The sequence below is a fragment of the Anser cygnoides genome, chromosome 6 (genome assembly GCF_040182565.1).
Source record: "Anser cygnoides isolate HZ-2024a breed goose chromosome 6, Taihu_goose_T2T_genome, whole genome shotgun sequence".
Classification (NCBI taxonomy): domain Eukaryota; kingdom Metazoa; phylum Chordata; class Aves; order Anseriformes; family Anatidae; genus Anser; species Anser cygnoides.
In genome coordinates, this window is record NC_089878.1 from 41774657 (window position 1) to 41794711 (window position 20055).

A 20055-nucleotide genomic window follows, 5' to 3' on the forward strand; every position below is an offset into this window, starting at 1 on the left:
GGTCCCATAGATCCATCTTCCTTTTTAGAAATGCCCACAGCTGGGTCTGCAAAGCAGTTGTCAACTTCAGTGTGAGTAGGTGCAGCAGTTTTCTGTGGTATGTTTCTGGACAGTCAAAACTGCTCCCCTACCTGGTGGTAACCAACACTTTCTAGCAAAGACAAAAACTGAATATGGAGTTTACTTAAGTAAGGAATAACCTTCTTTCTCCCACTAAGAGAATTACAGTCCAAAACACAAAGAAAATAGCCATCCAATGTATACAGCAGCATATTGTTAAAAGCATTTGTTTTGGAGTTCTTTTTTTTCCTCCTTTAGCCACTTATCAACTCTTCGGTGAAGGTATGTTATGGAGTAGAAGCACCAACAAGGGAAATACTTCCGAAACTCTTAATGTTTGAAGAGGCTCTAAAGATTTTATCTGAGAAATATAAAGAGGAGAGAATTTCTCATCTATCCATGAGGGGATAGATGAGAGGGTTTGGAAGCGAAGAAAGGTCATATTTTTACCGTGCATAAAGATTACTTACTGCCAATGTACTGTCCCCAACATTTGATGCAATGAGTCCCTCAATTGTGCCATACTCTGCATCTCTAGAATTTAGCCTCTCCATATGGCTTTTCTGTATTCTCCGGATGATCAGCACAGCTACCGCAGAAAAAAATACCAACACTATCACAGGAGCCAGTATAACGATAATTAGTGTTTCCATGCTGTAACCTGCAGCTTCTCCTTGAAGGGTTTGCCCTTGGAAAGGAAAGAACAAAAAAAAAGTTTGAGAACTCCCAGAGAATGAATGTCTTTTTACAACCAGTAGTGCTGAGAACGTCTGGGTGGCTACCAAGTTAAACTAGAAGAGAGGTTGGTCCTAACACAGCCAAAGTTCTGTTCTGTAGTTCTACTACAGTGACTCCTTGCACAACTGCCAGAACTACCCCTGCCCCTCCAGATCAAATCCCACATATGAAAGGGGAATTAGCAACCACAGCCCGCTCACAGTCTGCAGCTCAGCTCTGCACTTCAACCCCCACCATTCACTCGGCAATACAGATTACTCAACCTATGGACATCAGACGTACGGCAGCAGGCTCCAAGACAGAGAATGAAAGTAGGAAGAGACTCACTGTGTTGTTTAAACCCTGATTTTCACTAGCACAGAAGCCATCTCACTCCCATTACATCAGATCAAAGCTAACCATTTTTCTTTCTCAAAATTCATTATATAAATTAACCTCTCACCTTTAGAAGAGGGCAACTGTGCAGTGATATTCATATTGCACAGGTATCCTTGGCAGCACTCGACTGCTTGGTCAGGAGATGGTGGTGTTTTGCACGTCATTTTCCCTTGTTCGTAGACTTGGAAGCATCCTTTCTGGTAAACCTTAGCACCATCATTAATGCTTAGAGAAGCAAAACATTGCTGGCCTTGGCAACGATCTCCATTCCCACAGGACATGCCCTCACACACACATTCGTAGTGGACCATATTCAGCTTCAGCTCATCGTCTGTAAAAACAGAGAGTTGAGAAAGAAACATCATCATACTCTTTTAGTTTCACATATTTAGTGATAACAGTTATTTGACAATAAAATCTTCTGTTTAGGAGAAGAAATATCAGTTGCAATTAGCACTGAAGAGCCGCCAAGTAGGAGCTAATGATACTGATTTATCTGTTTCAGCAAGACAGAAGTATGAGCTTGCACCATCAAAGAAATACCAATCTTATCTGTCCCACTCCAAGCATTCAAATTTCCAGAGTTCAGTGACATTTAACATCGCCTCACACATGTGCGCATGACTTCGGGTATCCAGTACAGGAGGGTCATCTACACAGGAACATTCAGCAGAGAAAAACTAACAGTGTAAATTTAGAGCAGATTTGCTAAACCACATTGTATGTCTATATGGAAATGTTTTTTCTCAAGTATTCTCGAAATGACTAACTAAACCAAATTAAGGCCATTTAAATTCCCAGTAGACACAGCAACACAGGGCTTGGTGGATTTAATTAGCTTGCCTGAACAGTAAAGTTGGAACAACTCCCCCAAGAAGACAAGCCTTTGAGAAGTAGCTTGCAAACCTGAATAACCATGGACATAAAAAGCAAACAAAAGCAGCACATACTATCAGCAAGTACACTGCACACCTTCCAACTCTAAATGCTAAGAAAGTGGAAGAACTTTCAAGAAAAAAATAGTATAAAGTTGGAGACTTTTTTCCCAAGTATCATCAGCAAAACGTCCAGAGACCCTCAGCTGTAAAAAAACAGTGCCCCTGCGCAGAGCTGCGCACACGGCTGCTCTCAGGAATGGCACGTGCCTTTAACACACCTCCCAGAACACCTGGTCTTTTCGGTCTTTGACTAAAGGAGAGCACACCTCTCAACCAGTGAATGAGAAACACTGACAACTCTTCAGCACCCCGGCAAACGCAGATGTGCGTCGTGGTATACGGCACAGGGCTGCTGCGCGCTCACAGGTGACTGAGGAGAGGCCTACTGCAGGACAGCACACACGGCGCCGCCACACACAGCCCACGTGTACACACGCGTGCAGCGGCTCAACTCACGTTCTTTCTCAGTTCTAACAAAGTTTCCAACCACAAATACGGTGGGTGCTCCTAAAATAGCAGCAACGTACCACCACGTGTTTGACTTTTTCAAACCTATCATTAGAGCCTGCCCACTGGGAATATAACTCAGTTTATTTTCCTCCCCTCCTCCCACAATGAACAAGTACACAAATACAAATTTTCTATTTTGGAATCACTAACAAAAGCTAAATTAGGGAAAGTGTTCTGAAATCAGGCAGCATCCGTCACGTTGATTTCAAGTACCGGTACACAAAAACCCAGACTTAAACGTCCTGACTAATAACTTGCTAATTTTGTGGAACTTGAAAAAAAAGACGTCAGACAGATTCCTATAATCAACGTTCTGTTCCTTCTCCGCCCGCAGCAGCGGCGGTGTACAAGTGGTGGTGTAAAACCCAAGCCTTTAATCGCAGCTCATCTGCCTGGAATCACTGACGGCATTCACAGCCAGAGGCCTGAGGGATTTTCTCCAGAGGCACGGCCACGATCTGCCAGACAAGAGCTGTGCCTTCAGTAAAGATCTCTGTCTAGCCCTCTAGTAGCGAGGGTTTCAGCGCCGCCCAGCGAGCGAGACATCTCTGCGTTAGCCAGCCAGCAGGCGTGCGGGCCGCAGCAGCCCGCAGGCCGCCGCCAGCCAGCCCTGCTGGTCAGTGACAGCAGAAAGGGCCGCCCCGCAGCGCACACCTACTCGCCTTCATCCGAGACATCCTCAGGCTGCAAGGAAAATTCACCTGGCTTGCAGCCTGCTCCAGCGCAGCGCTTCCCTCGCCTCGTGACCCAAGGACGCTTCAAGACTGAGGGAAACTCGCACAAACCAGAGGAAGAGCTCTGGCGGAAAGCTGCCTCCCCTCACACGCCGCTCTTTGGAGCGGCTCTGGAACCCCAAAATGGTTCAAGAAGCAACCGCACCGGCCAGTTCATCTGCCCACACAGAGCAACCTGACATCCCTTATAGGCAGTGAACTAACGCACTGCAGCTCTGGACACACACCCCATCCTGCGACCAGACTGCTCCAGTCTGAAGGCAGGGGAAGTGGTTCAAAAGACACGCGGAGGTGGTAGGCAGAGCCACGTCGCGCAGCGTGACGGCCCAGTAACGCTGACTGTGCACGTACACGTGCACTGCTACAGATCCCAGCACATCAACGGCCCCATACACATAGTTACCTGCTGCAGAGAGCCCACACATACAGATGCTCCTTCGTGACAGTTGTTACTCCTTGTGCCCAAACTGCTCCTGTGTTTACTCAGGTGGTTCTCCAGCTGCATGGTGTATTACCACCTACCAGCTGGTCCTTCCATCGTTAATGCTCCTGCAGCACCACTTTCCCCTAAGCAGGCTGAGTTTTACTCAGACCAGAGCTGACTCAGGCTGCAGACGCAGCCCCAGCACCGTGCCCTCTGCTGCTGTCTCAGCGGGCCGCCAGCTGCGCCAGGCCTGCAGGTGGGTGCCCGAGACAGACAGGCACTGCTCCAGTGCATGCTCACAAACTAAACACCGTGCTGCACCAAGATGTTCTCAGCGTGCACAAAGCCAACTCCAAAGCGTTGCTTATTCTAGCAGTATTTTCACAAAGTGAATCCAGCCGTACATGCAAAGCACAGCTTTGCTGGCATACAGCAAATCCACAGAAGAGGCAGTTGTGCTGGATGCTGCCTCTCCACAGCTCTCATAGCTGTGCTAGCAAGTCTGTGGGACAGGTGTGACCAGCAAATGCCACGGGCCAGCTGCAAGCCAGAGATGATGGCTGAAACGCCCAGCTCCCCCAGCGCACCCGGTCAGAGGAGCATACCTGCTGCATACCTGCTCCACAACAGCTCCAGGCGCGGACGGCTGTCAGGCCAGCTAGCAGCCAGGCAGTACACGCGGGCAGGAAGCCAAGCTCAGAAATGCTTCCATTACCTGAACGCATGTGCTGCGTATACATTTGTTTCGTAATGCAGAGTCGCATTGCTGCACTTTCAGTCCATGTATATTGCGTACACCTAAAATCTGACTTGCCACACAGATTCACAGGAACTTCACACAGAGCTTTGTATTCAAGTAAATTTCACACACAGTCCATCATTATGGAAGTGTTGCAGCTGAAGTTCCTCTGTTTTGTTTGCTTATTCACTTTGCAAAAGTCAACAGTTAGAGTGCTGACTCTAATCATCTAGGTATTTAAACACCACAAGATAGTCCACATTGGAAATTCCATTTTACTGATTACAATGTTTAGCCCTCTTTAAAGAGGTCCTTTTTGTGACTGCACAGAATATGCTATGCTGCACAGTGCTCTTGTGGGCAGGCACAGCCCAGCCTTTCCAATCTGAATCCCCATGACACCAAAACAGGAGACTTTGGGAACTGGGTTAACTATGGAAATGTATACATGCAAGGAAACAAAGATGAGGAGTGTTTACTTCTATGTGAATTTTGTTTCACAAGAACAGTTACTAATCTACGCAGTTTTATTTCATATGTTGTATCCAACTCTCGGATTGTAAACATTTTGGTAACTGTTTGAACATCAAGTTCTACTCTCTAAAGAGAAATACACTATAAAATGTTTCTAGGAATGCACCTTGATTTTGAGATGATCTCTTCACATCTAAAAGAATGCTTTGTGTTCTAACCGAACAGCTAGTAAAATAGGCACTAGGCCACCTTTTCTTACTCTTACTGAAGCAACAGCTTCTTAAAGTTTTTTTGATTTCAGTTAACTGTAATTTGAAATAAACACTACGTTAGCTATGTGATATGATCAGCAAATAACAAGCTAATACAAACCATACAAAAAGTCAAAACATGCACCATAGTAAGAGTCAGTTTTCTTTCTGAACTCGGTCTCTAATTAAAGTACATACTAAAGAAGGGTTTTACAGTAACAAATCATTTCCTCCCAGCAATGCAGCACCATTGCATATCCTTTCAAAATTTCAACTTGCAGACAGACCCAGTACAACAATAGTACATGCATTAATATTTAGAGAGAACGCAGTCAGGCGAGTGCTTGGAGGGATAACCTACACGCACCCACAAGACCTCCTCATACGTGGCTGGAAAATATAGGCAGGCGACCAAGAACTGAGGGAGGTATGCGAGCCTTGAATCAACCAGGCCGCAGCTGAGACCTGACTGAATGGCCATGCACATTTAAGAGAACGACTCTGGACATTTGCATCATCCATCTCAGGCACGGGGGATCGCTCCTCCCAAAGGGGATGACTTCCAACCAAATTACAGAGGTTACAAATCCTACACCAAGTCGCAGAGCTGCTGAAAGCTCTAGGAGGGTGGAAAAGGCTTCATATTCAAAGGTCAAAATGTTCAAAAGCAGCTGTATTATTTTTCTTCTTAAATGACTAGGATTAGGGGTAGAGGTGGGATCTGCTAGGGCTTCATCCCTTAATTAATTGCAGACAAAGGAAAGCAGACATGCAAAATTTAAAATCACTTGAGTCCATTCAGCTGTACATTAGACAACTTTTTTTTGATGGTTATCTTGCCTTTATGATTCCCTGTGTACGATATTAAGTATAGGCATTACATTATATAGAAAGTACTGTGCTTTAATAGCGGCTTAGTTTGCTGGGAAATGAAAAAAAGCTTATTTCCGTACTTTACAGGGCTAACAAAGTAACACAGAAGTTGGAGCCATAATAAACTTTTATTTTATAAGTATTTTCTGGACAATCAAGTAAGGAAAAGACATTTCTGCACTTGGAATTCTACCTAGTTTTGCCTTTTTTAAAAAAAAGTCATATTTATTTCCACCTTCTGAAGCCTGCTAGCAATGCAGGAACAGTCAAGCATCAACACCCAAATGATGCCTGAAGATATGCCCAGACATTTTTGCTCACGGAAAAAGGGTAAAATAACAGTCAAGCCCAACTCCGAGTGAAAGGAAAAGAACTGAACTGTGAAAGAATAGATTAAGAAAAACAATGAGGAGGCTTTGCAACTTTGTTATTTTGTGCATATATCAAAGGAAAGACAAAGTAACTGTTCTCCACCAAAACAACCCTCTCTAAACAATTTCAGGAAAGCTCATAGGAAAGCACACAGTGCCTGGTACACAAAACCATGCCTGGGAGCGGGCAGCAGAGGATCGACATCCATCCATTCATTCCCCGGCCCGCCGCAGACCACCACGAACAGGGCTGTGCTCCTGGGCTCAGCCCCGCCACTGGGGCTTGCAAACGCCAAGCAGCACCGAAAGGCATTTGGCAAACAAAGCAGCAAGCTCCTGCATTGCTGTGACAAGGCTTCCTCACCAACCAGGCAAAACCTAGATGAAAAAGCATCAACGAAAGTTTGCTGAGGGGTTCACTAGGTATTTCTGCCTCCCCAAATGCTTCTGTACAACCAGCTTGGAAGTAGGAGACCGCTTCCAAAGAAAATAAAACAGCATTACTACTAGCACACGTGAAGAGGGGGAGCAGCAACATTAATGAAATGCACTAGACAAGTAATTGCTCATAGAAAATTCACCACAGGAAGTCTGGGGGGGAGAAGGGAAGGAATAAAGCAAGGAAAAGGAAAGCAAGACTGTCGCACCTCTTCTACAAGAACTTTCCCAGGAGCTCTCACCAGGGAGGGAAGCGCAGACCCAGGCGCGCAGTCACTGGAGCTGCTTCCCTCAGCACTGCCGCCTCACACCACGAGCAGGAGGCCGCTCTCCGCAGACGTCCCTCCAGCTGGCACGGGCGGATGGCCACGGGACGACAGCACCTGCACATCTCCTCTCTGCACACACTCCTGCCCCCACGCTACACTTTCCACAGCCCCTTCCAGCAGCACATCTGGTCCAGCTTTGCCTTTGCTCCCAGCGCAGGCACAATCCTATACCTCTGGCTTTAGGATCACAGACGTTGCCAGGAAAGAAGGAACAGAAAAGGAATGTCTCGGCTTGGATTTAGTAACTCTTCTCTTCCTGATCACCTACTTGCATCTTTTCAACACGACAATAAAGTTCTCACCTCTAAAACATACTTTAAAAAAAAAAAAAGAGAGAGAGAAGTCAGATCAAACAACTAAGATTTTAACACCTGTAGGGCAGCTTTGGAAGGTAGAGTGGTTTACTTATTTTGTCCTATAGGCTGCACTACACAGGCAGTGCAAGCGTGTGATTACACACGCTATACAAGTAAAGTTAACCAGAAATTCCAACAAAATTAGCAGTTTGATTTGTTTTCCACTAACACCTGTCCAATGTTCCTCCCTGTTTAAGTTTTGTCTTAATTGTCTATTCATAGGCATGACTGAAATCAAACACTAAACCTCCACATATCTATTTTCACCTTTCACTATCCCTTCTAACAATTCCACTTAATATTCTCCGCCTTTTATTCTTTGCATCAGCATTTGAAAGCAAACATATTTCAGCAGAGTATTTCAGAAAGAGGTTTGACAAGGTAAATAAAAAAGAACATCATCTGCCCCATCCCTGTAAATAAACACTTCCAGGCCAGGCTGGGGCTTTGAGCAACCCAGTCCAGTGGAAGGTGTCCCTGCCCATGGCACGGGGGTGGAATCCGATGGACTTTAATGCACTTTCCAACCCAAAGCATTCTGCAATGCTATGATCAATACGCCACAAACACTAGAGTCACGTCACAAGCCACTTGAAATGCATTTACAACTGAGAAAGAACCATCTGCAGAAAACGTTTACTCAGTACTGAAAAAAGGCTGTTTGGAAGCAGCCATCTCACACAACTTCCAGAAGCCTTCAAATGAACCATCACCACCTCTCCGTGGCAGTGGAAATACCCTTCTCCCACGTTGCTGAAGGAAATCTTAAACGCACTGCATGTCTTAAAATCTTTACAAGCACACAGCTGAATACCAATGGATAACCAGCCCCTCTGCATTTCCAAAGACTTTACAAAAGCCGTCATGGAAAAGTTATCAAACCCCATACTAAATGCTCCAAACAGAAGAATCTTCCTCGAGCTTTAACAACCTCGCTTTAAGAATGCAACTGCACCGGGGCCCACAAGCTGCAAAGAGCTGCTCCTTACATACAGCAAAAGTTGGCCACCCAAGTCAAGTTTCCCATTCCACTCCCCAGGCCCTGCTAAGACCTATGCCAATCGTACATACTATAGACTTTATACGTAAACAGGCAACAAGTATCCTCTGAAGCAACTCAAAATGGAGAAGCAAACACAGCTCCAGCAGCAGCAGCTACGGCACCGTCACCACGGCACTCACCTTGCACACTGCGGGGGGGAAACGCCAGCAGCAGCAGCACGGGAAGAATCATAACTCCATCTATCATCGTAGGCCTGGGGAAAGAGAAGAGACTTGAGAGCTGTGTACACTTTCACTATCATCTCAAAACGTAGCCACCCCAAAGTCAGTGTTTCTCAATGTCTCATCAATTCCTTATACAAGACTCAGAACAACCAAGCTTGGTCTTGTTTCCTAAATGAGTTATTTCCTTCACCTACAAACCTTGTAATTTACTGCAATTTCTTAAATGTGATTGGTTTTTTTAAGAGTCAAATATCATTTGCAGCTATAGTGCATATTCAGAGGCGTGCTAACAAAGACGTGAACCCTTACAGAGCCAAGCAGGCACATGAAGTAGAAGATAGGCTCTTTCAACCAGGTTAAATAAGAGTTAAATTACTGTGAACTTAAAAGAAAGTCCTGTAAAACTGTGTATTGTTTGGGCTTTGAGAGAAAACAAAAGATCTGAGCCAGAAGACTCTGAATAACTTTCTTTAACCAGCAGAAACCAGTGCTAGATGGCAAGAAAAAGCAAGCTGTCTTTAAGGGAGAAACCACTCTTGGAAGTTTCCAGCTTCATGCCTCTTTTCCAAGGGCTTCCCTCTCAATGACCTAACTTCATTTCTCTGCTATTGAAGATCGGTAACTACTTCTTTTCTGAAAACTCAGAGTGTTTCCAGCATACCAGCAAAGGCACATGTTCCATCTAAAAAAAGCAAATAAAGGAGTGAATTCTCTTGCATACTTCAAATCTTTTCCAGGATACTTGGTCTTTACAAGAACATGAAAGCTCCTCTTTTCACTTTGAAGTAAGAATTACTTAACAGGCTACTGAAAAGAAACTCTTCTGTCTCTTAAATTCTCCACTGAAACGATCACCATTGCAAAGGAACAGAGATTAACTACAATCAGCCTTTGTTGGGACTGAATCCAGCAAGCAGAGCCAGACAACTCAAAGTCCCTCCCGTCCTGCGCTGCTTCGCTCCTACAGAGACACTCCGGCCTAACCACGTGCCGTACGACTGCCACCAAAACAGCGGGAAGCACTACGCTCAAAGCCACTGCTCTTGACCAAGGCACCGAGTCATTACTGTTCCTCTTACAAACAGCATTTACGTTCAGTTACTCAGATTAATTCTAATTAAGCAGATGAAAATTGAAGAAAAAAATTGATTTGCCATTTTTCTTTCCGATATCTTCTGTTGTTGCCTTTTCAAATCATTAGCAGGCTGCCTAAGTGCTTGGCGACTAAAGCCAAGCCATTTACTTCCGTATTTATTTCCTGACATGGATTTGTTTTGTAGAATAAGGGAAAGATTTCGGTAATTGCTTCATCATCAGTTAAGATTGTCAAGAATTTATGAACCCGAGTGCATGGAGCTTTAGTTCTTACGGAGGTTCTTTGCCCAAAGGAAGGACCGAGCAACGCTCACCACTTCACCTCTAGCAAATTTAAACTCTCGCTTTAGCACCCACTCCCTAGGTAACATCGCCTTCCTCGTTCCTGACGCGTGGCCAACGCGCTCTTAATGTGCATCAACGCATATTATCGGCCTTCAGCAGTCACACTGGAAACAGAGTAAAACGAAGTCCTATGCAGCGTGATCACTGAGCAACCAAGCAGCAGGAGGTTTGAACTGGAAGGAAGCTGTCCCCGAGAGTGGCTAGCCGCTCAGCGCCCTGGGTCAGCTCAGCGGGGCCCCGCCACCCGCGGCCGGTGTGGAGCAGGAGCGACGTCGCGCCCCCCCCGCACCTCACCTAGGCGCTTTTCTCAGCATTGCACCTGGAGAACTTCCTGCAGGCCCAGACGGAGGTGGCTCAGGAGATGCGCCCTCTTTCTTTCAACACGTCGATGGCTCAGAGAGCGGAGGCAGAAGCTTTGATTCCGAGGATGCCATCCCGCGGGGCCCTCGAGCAGGAGGAGCGGCGCAGGAGGGGGCCTGGCAGCGGGACGCGAACGCGAGGCAGAGGCAGCGCCAGAGACAAAGGAGCTGAGCGAGCGGGGCGACGCTACCAGCAGCACGCTGCTCTGCCAGGAGTGCCGAGCCGCTCCCTGGCGTCCTACCGGTCTGCAGCTCGTGGCTGCATCCTCCAGCGCCTGGTTAAGGACAAGCAGCGCTCACTGTTTCCTCACGGCAGGGCACCGTCACACCGCCCCGTGTGCTCAGAGACCCACACGCGCCGCGGCTTCGCCCACTGCCCCTCTCCTGCAACCATCGGCGCCCGCGGGCCCTCCAACACCCAGCCACGTCAGCCCGGCGCCCGCCAGGAACAGGGCGCAGCGAAGGGGACAGCGAGGGACTCGGCTGAGCTCTGCTAGGAAATGAGATTAAAGGCACGGAACTGAACTGAAGGCAGGCTGGAAAGAAGGGATTGAAAGCACGGGAAGCAGCCTGCATACTGAAACCAGGAAAAATGTGCACGTATTTGTTTTCAAACAATTTATATCAAAAATGACTGACAAAAAAAAAAAAAAGACAGAAACATCATATGGAAGCCCTGGCCCTTTATTTCCCAGAGGGACGAGGAGGAGGGAAACCCACGCTGCACCCCCGCGAGGCGGCCGCCCACCACCCGCAGCGGCTGCTCTGCATCTCAGCAGGGGAGCAGCAGCACTGGCACAGTGCTACAGCCGGCCCCGCACGCCCCGAACCCCACATCCCCCTGCCCACACTCGTGCACCAGGACAGAGCCAGCGTGGGCTGTAGCAGCCAGCAGTTCATCTATCTGCAAGCGTGACAATTTTTAAGCAGACCTTGGCAAACAGATTAAATAAGGAAAAAGGCCACAAAACCACGATGACAGCAGTTGTTCCTGATCCCTTGTCCAAAGCACTGCGAAAGGTTCCTGCGCAGCAGAGCCCAAGGATGACTTCACAGAAGAGCACACCCAGAAGGACACCAGGACTTCTGCTAAACAAGCGCGCGCCACCGAGGCTGGCACCGGGACCCGCGTGCGGGCAGCACAAGCGGCTGTGACTCAGCCGGCGGAGCCTCGGCCCGACCCCGTGCCCGGCGGAGGCCTGCCGAGCTGCCGGCAGACCACCACTGCTTGTGCCGGCCTCGGCGTTAACCCTGCTTCTGCAAAGCTCCGGCCCTGTGAGCGCTCCTCTTCCCGGGCGTCTCAGAGCACCCTGTCTGCTTCTGCCGCACGGAGCCGTGCCAGCGCACCCGCTGCATGGCCTCGGCACGGCGCCTGGGGAGCAAGGAGCCGCGAGCGAGCCGCTGGCCTCCACCACACAACTCGCATTTTCCTTCAGAAGTGATCTGAGAGTGAGAGTAACCGCTAAGAATTCAAAAGCGGCCCTTACCTACGTTAAAACCTTGACGGCTCCTTGCCCCCTGCTGCAGGAGAGCAGGACATTTCGGGCGGGATTAGCGGGGGGAACAGGGGCCCGCCACCAGCCCCTGCCAGCACCAGCCCCAGCCTGCGCTGACCGCGCAGCTGAAGCCGTGCCAGGCACCTCGGAGCTGCCGCGGCCCCTCGCTGGCTGCCATTCTGCGCCTGTTCCATCAGCGGTTAAAAATAAGCCCGGGGAGCCGGCCGCACGCGGCAGCCGGGGGCGCAGGGACAGGGGGGGACCCGCGGCTCCCGCCCGCTGCTCCTTCGGAGGAGACCCAAGGCCCGCACGCAGCGCCACGGCCGCGGCCAGGCTTCTGCTCCGCTGCGTTGTCAGGTTATCCCGGTCCCAAACCCAGCAGGGAGAGAGCTTAAGGCTCTGCCTCCACTGCTTTAACAAGAGGCTTATTTTTAAAGCACTTAATGTACATAAGAACAAAAATCTGTCTCAAGTAACACCAGCAAGCATGTCTCTTCCACTTACTATTTGTTTAGAGAAAGAAAATAAATCTGAACATAAAGAACAAAACATTCTTGAATGAATCTCCATAGCAACGTAAGCACACAGATTCAAACACCAGGTGGTGACTAGTCCACGAGAACTTCTTCTCAGGGGAGGGAGGGGGATTTCACCCAGACAAAGGAAGAGGAACTAGAAAGCAACCAGCGAATAATGCACAACGTTTATTTTCCTTTCTAGGCATATCAATCTTCACTGTTACTTGTCTGCAACTCTTCGGCATGTCCTACGCTGAGAGTCATCACAGCTGCAATAACCACTAGATGGCATTCAAAACATGAGTACCTGGGATTCCTGCACGCCATGCCATGCTTCCTCCCACCCCGATCTCAGAAGCCGTATGGCAGAGCTGGACACAGGATTCTGGAAATTCCTGTCTACGTACAGTGAAAAAAAATATTTCACATTTTCCCCTAGAAAAGCACGTAATTAGAAAATCTGAAACTTGCTACAGGTCCCAATAGGGAACCACTTGTAAAGCGGCAGCGAACAGATCCCCGAACATCTGCGGGACTGCACACAACAGAGCGAACCTAGCTGCAGATCGGGCAGGTATTACTAGAAAGCCAGCTCTGGATTCCTAAGAAAAGATCAAGTGAACTTTTCAGGAGCATAAATAAGCAGGAATATGTCAGAAACCGTGCAGTTAAGAGTACTCAGTTTAACATACAGATGCACAACTAATTCTTGTAGGTTCAAGAACTGACAGAATTCTTGGTTTCTATTCATCAAGTCCCAAAATTTTAAAGGATCTGTTCTGAAAACCCTGCTCCCCACGCCTTTTCCAGTTCCGCGGCAAATACATATCCCTTCCTCTTTTCTTCCTAAGACGACCATTTGTCTCCTCCCCAGACCCTGCTCCGTGGCCCAGTGCGGCAGAGGAGGCAGCCCCAGGACGCAGAGCTGGGGCTGACACCGACACGGGCTGCTGGAGGCTGCGTTTGGTCTCTGACACCACCGCCCTGGTAGAGCGAGGAACGCGCCAGATGAGAGAGCAAGTCCAATTAGAGAAGAAATTTCAGATTGCATTTCATCTTAATACGACACAGACATGGGAACACAAACTATTAGAGGAGTTCAGACTTCTCTGATGAGATCAGAAGCACCCACATATCACTGACAGTCCTGGTGGCAACTGGCCAAGAGCCCAAGGGCTGTACATATTTTGCATGTACCTCGCCAGATTTTTATCAAAAGAAAACATCCACAATACCGGGTTGTAATTCTACCATCCACGGTAGCCACACACAAGCTAAGTTCATCAACAGCCATGTCTTTAAAAGGAAAGATGTGCGTTGAAAAGTAATAATTCACATTTGGTTGACTGAATTGAAGCTCACACGCACGAACAAGCTGCCTCAGAGCAGCACATAAAGGCACTGAGTGTCACAGAGTGGCAGACGTGGGTGCTCCGTCCTTGCCAAAATTCAGCAAGACGAAAACTCAGCCACAAAGCCTGCCTGGTACCCACCTGCAAGCGCACCGGGCACACATCGGTACTTCACAAAGGACTGCCACCTCGAGAGGCTACGTGCTTCAAACGGCCACAAACTGCAGGCCGTGAGCATGCAAGGTGCTGGCTCCCCTATCCCCACCACATGCAAAGCAAAGCCCTGACACTGCTGAACACAAATAAAGTCGCCAGGAGGCGAACAACCCATAGAATGTAAAACATCAATGAAAGTTACAAGTTCCTTCTTGCCAAGGTATAGCTCTGAATATCCCCATGCACAGCCAACCCCTAGCGTTTTAAAAGGAAGACGTAACCACGCACGAGAGTAACTTACAGAAATAAAATCCTGCTCAGTCTCCCTCCCGGCATACGTAATTAAGAATACGTGTGTCACCCACTGCCCTCAGCTGACATACCAATCACAGACATTGTTTCTAACTTGTTCTCCCACGCTGTACATCCACAATGTCTGGGGAAAAGAAAAACAAAAAACATTTATCTAAGAGGAAAAATATCTTACCTAGGCAAAAGCGGGCCAGAAGCAGGGAAGCCTTCACTGCCACTTGGAAAGAGGACAGAAGAGGACAAAGCAGGAGCAGCAGCAGCACCAGCGGCTTGGTGAGCGGCTGATGGAGGCCTGGGTCACACCAGCACCCACTGCTCCTGCGGCAGGGGTGACCCCAGGACGAGCAGGGCAGCCCAAGGCCCAGGGTGCACAAGGGGCACAGAGAGCCCAAGCCCCAGGCCGGGTCCCCACGCGGGTCAGCTGGTGAGCAGCTGGGATCGCAACCCTGCGCGCGGGCAGCGAAACCTCTGGGGGGCTGAGGGAGCCATTAGGGAGAAGGGGCCTGTCATCAGAGCAGGAGCCCTGGCGGTAGGCAGACACTGCACCCGTGTGGCTCTCGGGGGCAGCCTGACAGGGAAGGGCTTACTCAGGCGATCACAATCACAGGTGTTTTTATATCGATCTGAAAGTCCCAACGTGTATCACTGCTGACCGCTGCCTCTGAAGTCACACGTGGGTCCTTCCCCACCGCTTACTGCCTTGCAGGTAAGTAAGTTCTCCAGCGGGCAGCTATCAGGATTAACACCGCACCACGGATAAGCCTCCCTCCGCAGGGCCTGCACGCAGGAACATCCCCGGGAACACTCCCTCAGGACGGCGCTGCACCTGGCTCACCCACCACCTCATCGCTGGGAGCACCCTGAAAGTTCGGGACGGTCCCACACGCGCAAAGGGCCAGCTGCACGTGGGTTCGTTTATGCAGGCAAACAGCAAGCGGCATTTGCAAGCAATTTCATGAGACAGCCAAGCGTGACGTAGCTTCACCTCCGTGTCTCAGGCATCGGGCAGGTATTGATTTGAGACATGCACGTCAGATACACCTGTTACTGTTGTTTCTCACATATTTCAAAAGCTCATTAAGCACCCTAAGCATTAGACAAAGATGTTGTTTGATTACACTACACACATTTTATTGCTGCACAGGTATTACATGGAACACGGCTGCTGCTAGAGGGGAGCACTGCGCTCTGCAAGCGCCACGAAAAAGGCTATTTTGTAGTGTGCGGTGGAAATTCTCACAGACATTTTCACTGTTAAAAACAATTGAGAATTACAGACAACCTTGGGCACCACTCACTGTGGTGAGGCCATTCCAAATGCCCACACAAATCGAACAATTTCCATTAACATCTGGCAGCTTAATTTGTGCCAGGACCTTGGGCACAAGAGGCAAAAAAAACACCCACCTTTCCAATCTTGCTACCAAACAGTCCTTTTCCCTCCAGAACTGTTCTTTCTCAGTAGCCAGTATCTGCTGTCAGATCTCAGCACAGAACTTTAATAAACTCTCTCCGCCCTAAACACAAAACCTGGATTTATCCACTATAGCTGTGCACAAGATCCAAACAAATATTTTCAACTGACAAGTTATCAGAAGTTGTATGTAAAAACTCTTTCCGTATCATAACATTTCCATTAAAAAAAATGCACACTGACAGCTACCTGCTTTTAGCTTATTTGAAGTCGACCTCTTTCAGACTTGGCCTGCTTTCACCCAGCAGGCAACGCTTTGTAACGAAGATTTTATCCATGCAGCATATGACAAGAGTTCAGCAGAAATGCACTTTCGCAGCTTGCAGGCATTTCATACACACTACCAAACACTGCTTATACCCCATTCTGGGCGTGTTTGCCTTGGCAGATGACAGAAACAAGAGGTATGGGCAGAATCACCAAGCTTAATTCGTATCTGCACAGAAGGGGCATGCGCTTCAACACAAGATCAAAGTCAAGTTTGAGCAGGGTACGGTTTCGCAACCGGCTGGGACCAGCGTAAGGCAGGGGAGCCAAGTCCGGCCCTGCAGCCCTGTCCTCGGCTCGCCGCCGTCACCGACCACACTCCTGCCCTTCCCTCCTGCCTGCAAGGCCGCGGGGTGAGCTGCCCGGGAGCCCTGGTCACCGCTGCGCTCCCCCTGCGCATCTCGCTGCTGAGGGCCCGCGGCCCAGATCCCCACCTCAGCTCGCTGCCAGGGACCTGCTGCCCAGATCCCCACCTCAGCTCGCTGCCAGGGACCCGCGGCCCAGATCCCCACCTCAGCTCGCTGCCAGGGACCCGCGGCCCAGATCCCCACCTCAGCTCGCTGCCAGGGACCTGCCCCCAGATCCCCACCTCAGCTCGCTGCCAGGGACCTGCCCCCAGACCCCACCTCAGCTCGCTGCCAGGGACCCACCCCAGATCCCCACCTCAGCTCGCTGCCAGGGACCTGCCCCCAGATCCCCACCTCAGCTCGCTGCCAGGGACCTGCCCCCAGATCCCCACCTCAGCTCGCTGCCAGGGACCCCCCCAGATCCCCACCTCAGCTCGCTGCCAGGGACCTGCCCCCAGATCCCCACCTCAGCTCGCTGCCAGGGACCTGCCCCCAGATCCCCACCTCAGCTCGCTGCCAGGGACCCACGGCCCAGATCCCCACCTCAGCTCGCTGCCAGGGACCCCCCCAGATCCCCACCTCAGCTCGCTGCCAGGGACCTGCCCCCAGATCCCCACCTCAGCTCGCTGCCAGGGACCCACGGCCCAGATCCCCACCTCAGCTCGCTGCCAGGGACCCACGGCCCAGATCCCCACCTCAGCTCGCTGCCAGGGACCCACGGCCCAGATCCCCACCTCAGCTCGCTGCCAGGGACCCGCCCAGATCCCCACCTCAGCTCGCTGCCAGGGACCCGCGGCCCAGATCCCCACCTCAGCTCGCTGCCAGGGACCCACGGCCCAGATCCCCACCTCAGCTCGCTGCCAGGGACCTGCCCCCAGATCCCCACCTCAGCTCGCTGCCAGGGACCCGCGGCCCAGATCCCCACCTCAGCTCACTGCCAGGGACCTGCCCCCAGATCCCCACCTCAGCTCGCTGCCAGGGACCTGCCCCCAGACCCCACCTCAGCTCGCTGCCAGGGACCCACGGCCCAGATCCCCACCTCAGCTCGCTGCCAGGGACCCACGGCCCAGATCCCCACCTCAGCTCACTGCCAGGGACCCGCAGCCCAGATCCCCACCTCAGCTCGCTGCCAGGGACCTGCCCCCAGATCCCCACCTCAGCTCGCTGCCAGGGACCTGCCCCCAGATCCCCACCTCAGCTCGCTGCCAGGGACCCGCGGCCCAGATCCCCACCTCAGCTCGCTGCCAGGGACCTGCCCCCAGATCCCCACCTCAGCTCACTGCCAGGGACCTGCCCCCAGATCCCCACCTCAGCTCACTGCCAGGGACCTGCCCCCAGACCCCACCTCAGCTCGCTGCCAGGGACCCGCGGCCCAGATCCCCACCTCAGCTCGCTGCCAGGGACCTGCCCCCAGATCCCCACCTCAGCTCGCTGCCAGGGACCTGCCCCCAGATCCCCACCTCAGCTCGCTGCCAGGGACCTGCCCCCAGATCCCCACCTCAGCTCGCTGCCAGGGACCCGCGGCCCAGACCCCAGCACAGCTCGCTGCCAGGGACCCGCGGCCCAGATCCCCACCTCAGCTCGCTGCCAGGGACCCGCGGCCCAGATCCCCACCTCAGCTCGCTGCCAGGGACCCGCGGCCCAGATCCCCACCTCAGCTCGCTGCCAGGGACCTGCCCCCAGACCCCAGCGCGAGGTGGGGGCAGACAGCTCCCGTGGCAGCGGAGCCGCGGGCTGGTCTGGAGTCACCGTGAAGACGCTCCTCGGGTCCCCGCGAGAGGAGGAGACCGAAGGGAGCTCTCCATCACCACTCCCCAGCTCTCCGAATAAAACAGACTTTGAGCAAAGATAACAATCTGCCAAATAAAGGCACTCAGAACATCTCTCCAGGGCTTTGTTTGTTTCGTGCTGCTTCTAGGCTGAAACCAAGTTCCGTGCCTGCTGCTCACTTTCACTTTCCCTTCACCACCCAGCTGCCTCCCGACGGAGGCCGGGTTCAAAGCCCTGCAGCCAGGCTGCTCCGCTGCTGGCAGGCCGCAGCCCCAGAAGGTACAAATACCTGAGAAGGTGCAAACGGCCACCCAGAGGGACCGCGGCAGGCTGGGGCAGGGGGCCCACGTGAACCTAAGGAGGTTCAACAAGTCCCATTCGGGGTGCTGCACGTGGGCCAGGGCAACCCCAGACGTGAGTACAGACCAGAAGAGCTCCCTGAGAGCAGCCCTGCAGAGAAGGCCTTGGGGGTCCTGGGGGACAAAAAGCTCGACACGAGCCAGCAGTGCGCGCCTGCAGCCCAGAGACCAACTGTGTCCTGAGCTGCATCACCAGAGGGGTGGGCGGCAGGGGAGGGAGGGGATTGTGCCCCTCTGCTCTGCCCTCGTGAGGCCCCACCTGGAGTCCTGCGTCCAGCTCTGGGGACCCAGCACCGGAAGGGTGCGGGGCTGTTAGAGCAGGTCCAGAGGAGGCCACAAAGATGCTCAGAGGGCTGGAGCACTTCTCCTTCCAAGAACGGCTGAGAGAGCTGGCGCTGTTCAGCCTAAAGAAATGAAAGCTTCAGGGTGACCTCACTGCAAAAGGGGACTTACAAAAAAGATGGAGGGCTACTCTTTGCTCAATCAGATAACGACAGGACGAGGGGGAATGGTTTTAAACTAAAAGAGTGGAGATTTAGATTAGAGGTTAGGAGGGAATTCTTCGCTGTATAGGTGGTGAGGCCCTGGAGCAGGGTGCCCACAGAAGCTGTGGATGCCCCATCCCTGGAGGTGTTCGAGGCCAGGTTGGACGAGGCCCTGAGCAACCTGATCTGGTGCGTGGCGTCCCTTCTCATGGCAGGGGGCTTGGAACTCCGCGATCTTTGAGGTCCCTTCCAACCCAAGCCATTCTATGATAAACAGGTTCCTTTTAAATGACATTTTGCTCTCGAAAACCTGAACAACCGTGGTCAACTTTGGGAAAGTTTCAAAACATCAGCACGATAGGGTACAGCAAAAATATCTCTGCACTGCAGCTTTACCATATGGTCAAATGCTTCATCACCACGCTGGACTGAAACCAGGCATTAAAACCACCGCGCTTATGTCAAGTTCCTAGCCCTAGAGAAGTCCAAGGCTGTGTCACGGTTTGTGAACTCTGCTGTGATACCAAATATTCCCACACAGCCCTGACCTGCACTTTGTTTTTAAACTCTTCCAGAGAATTACGTTATAATTTCACCAAAAATACATGAATGTTGAAGTTGCAGCATAGATAAAAATCGACAACTATTAAAGTAAGAGCAGGACGTTTAAAGTCTTTTTATTAACTTTTAATATCATCAGATTGCCTATCAAAAGTTTTTCTGAACACCTCAGCCAACATAAAACATTTCTGAAAACAAGTCTTTAGCTCTGGACTCAGCAGGGAAAGTCCTTTCCCCCCCTCAAAGTCACAGCAGTTTGATTTGTTTTCCTCCCTTCCACCCCCACGTTTTAAATACACATCTTAGTCTCGGGCTGTTA

General features: G+C 50.9%; 1 protein-coding gene across 4 annotated transcripts in view; it reads right to left on the minus strand.

Annotated features, from left to right (window-relative positions):
- Positions 1-20055, minus strand: part of ACVR1 (activin A receptor type 1) — a 76019-nt gene that overhangs the window by 26455 nt on the left and 29509 nt on the right. For 2 of the 4 annotated variants that reach the window (XM_066999903.1, XM_066999902.1), the window contains exons 2-4: positions 8796-8869; positions 1241-1507; positions 531-748 (exon numbers count right to left, since the gene is read on the minus strand). In XM_066999903.1, the coding sequence (XP_066856004.1) occupies positions 531-748; positions 1241-1507; positions 8796-8862 (552 nt within the window). In that variant the 5' untranslated portion in view covers positions 8863-8869. The other 2 variants (XM_066999904.1, XM_013193651.3) reach the window with 2 other exon arrangements.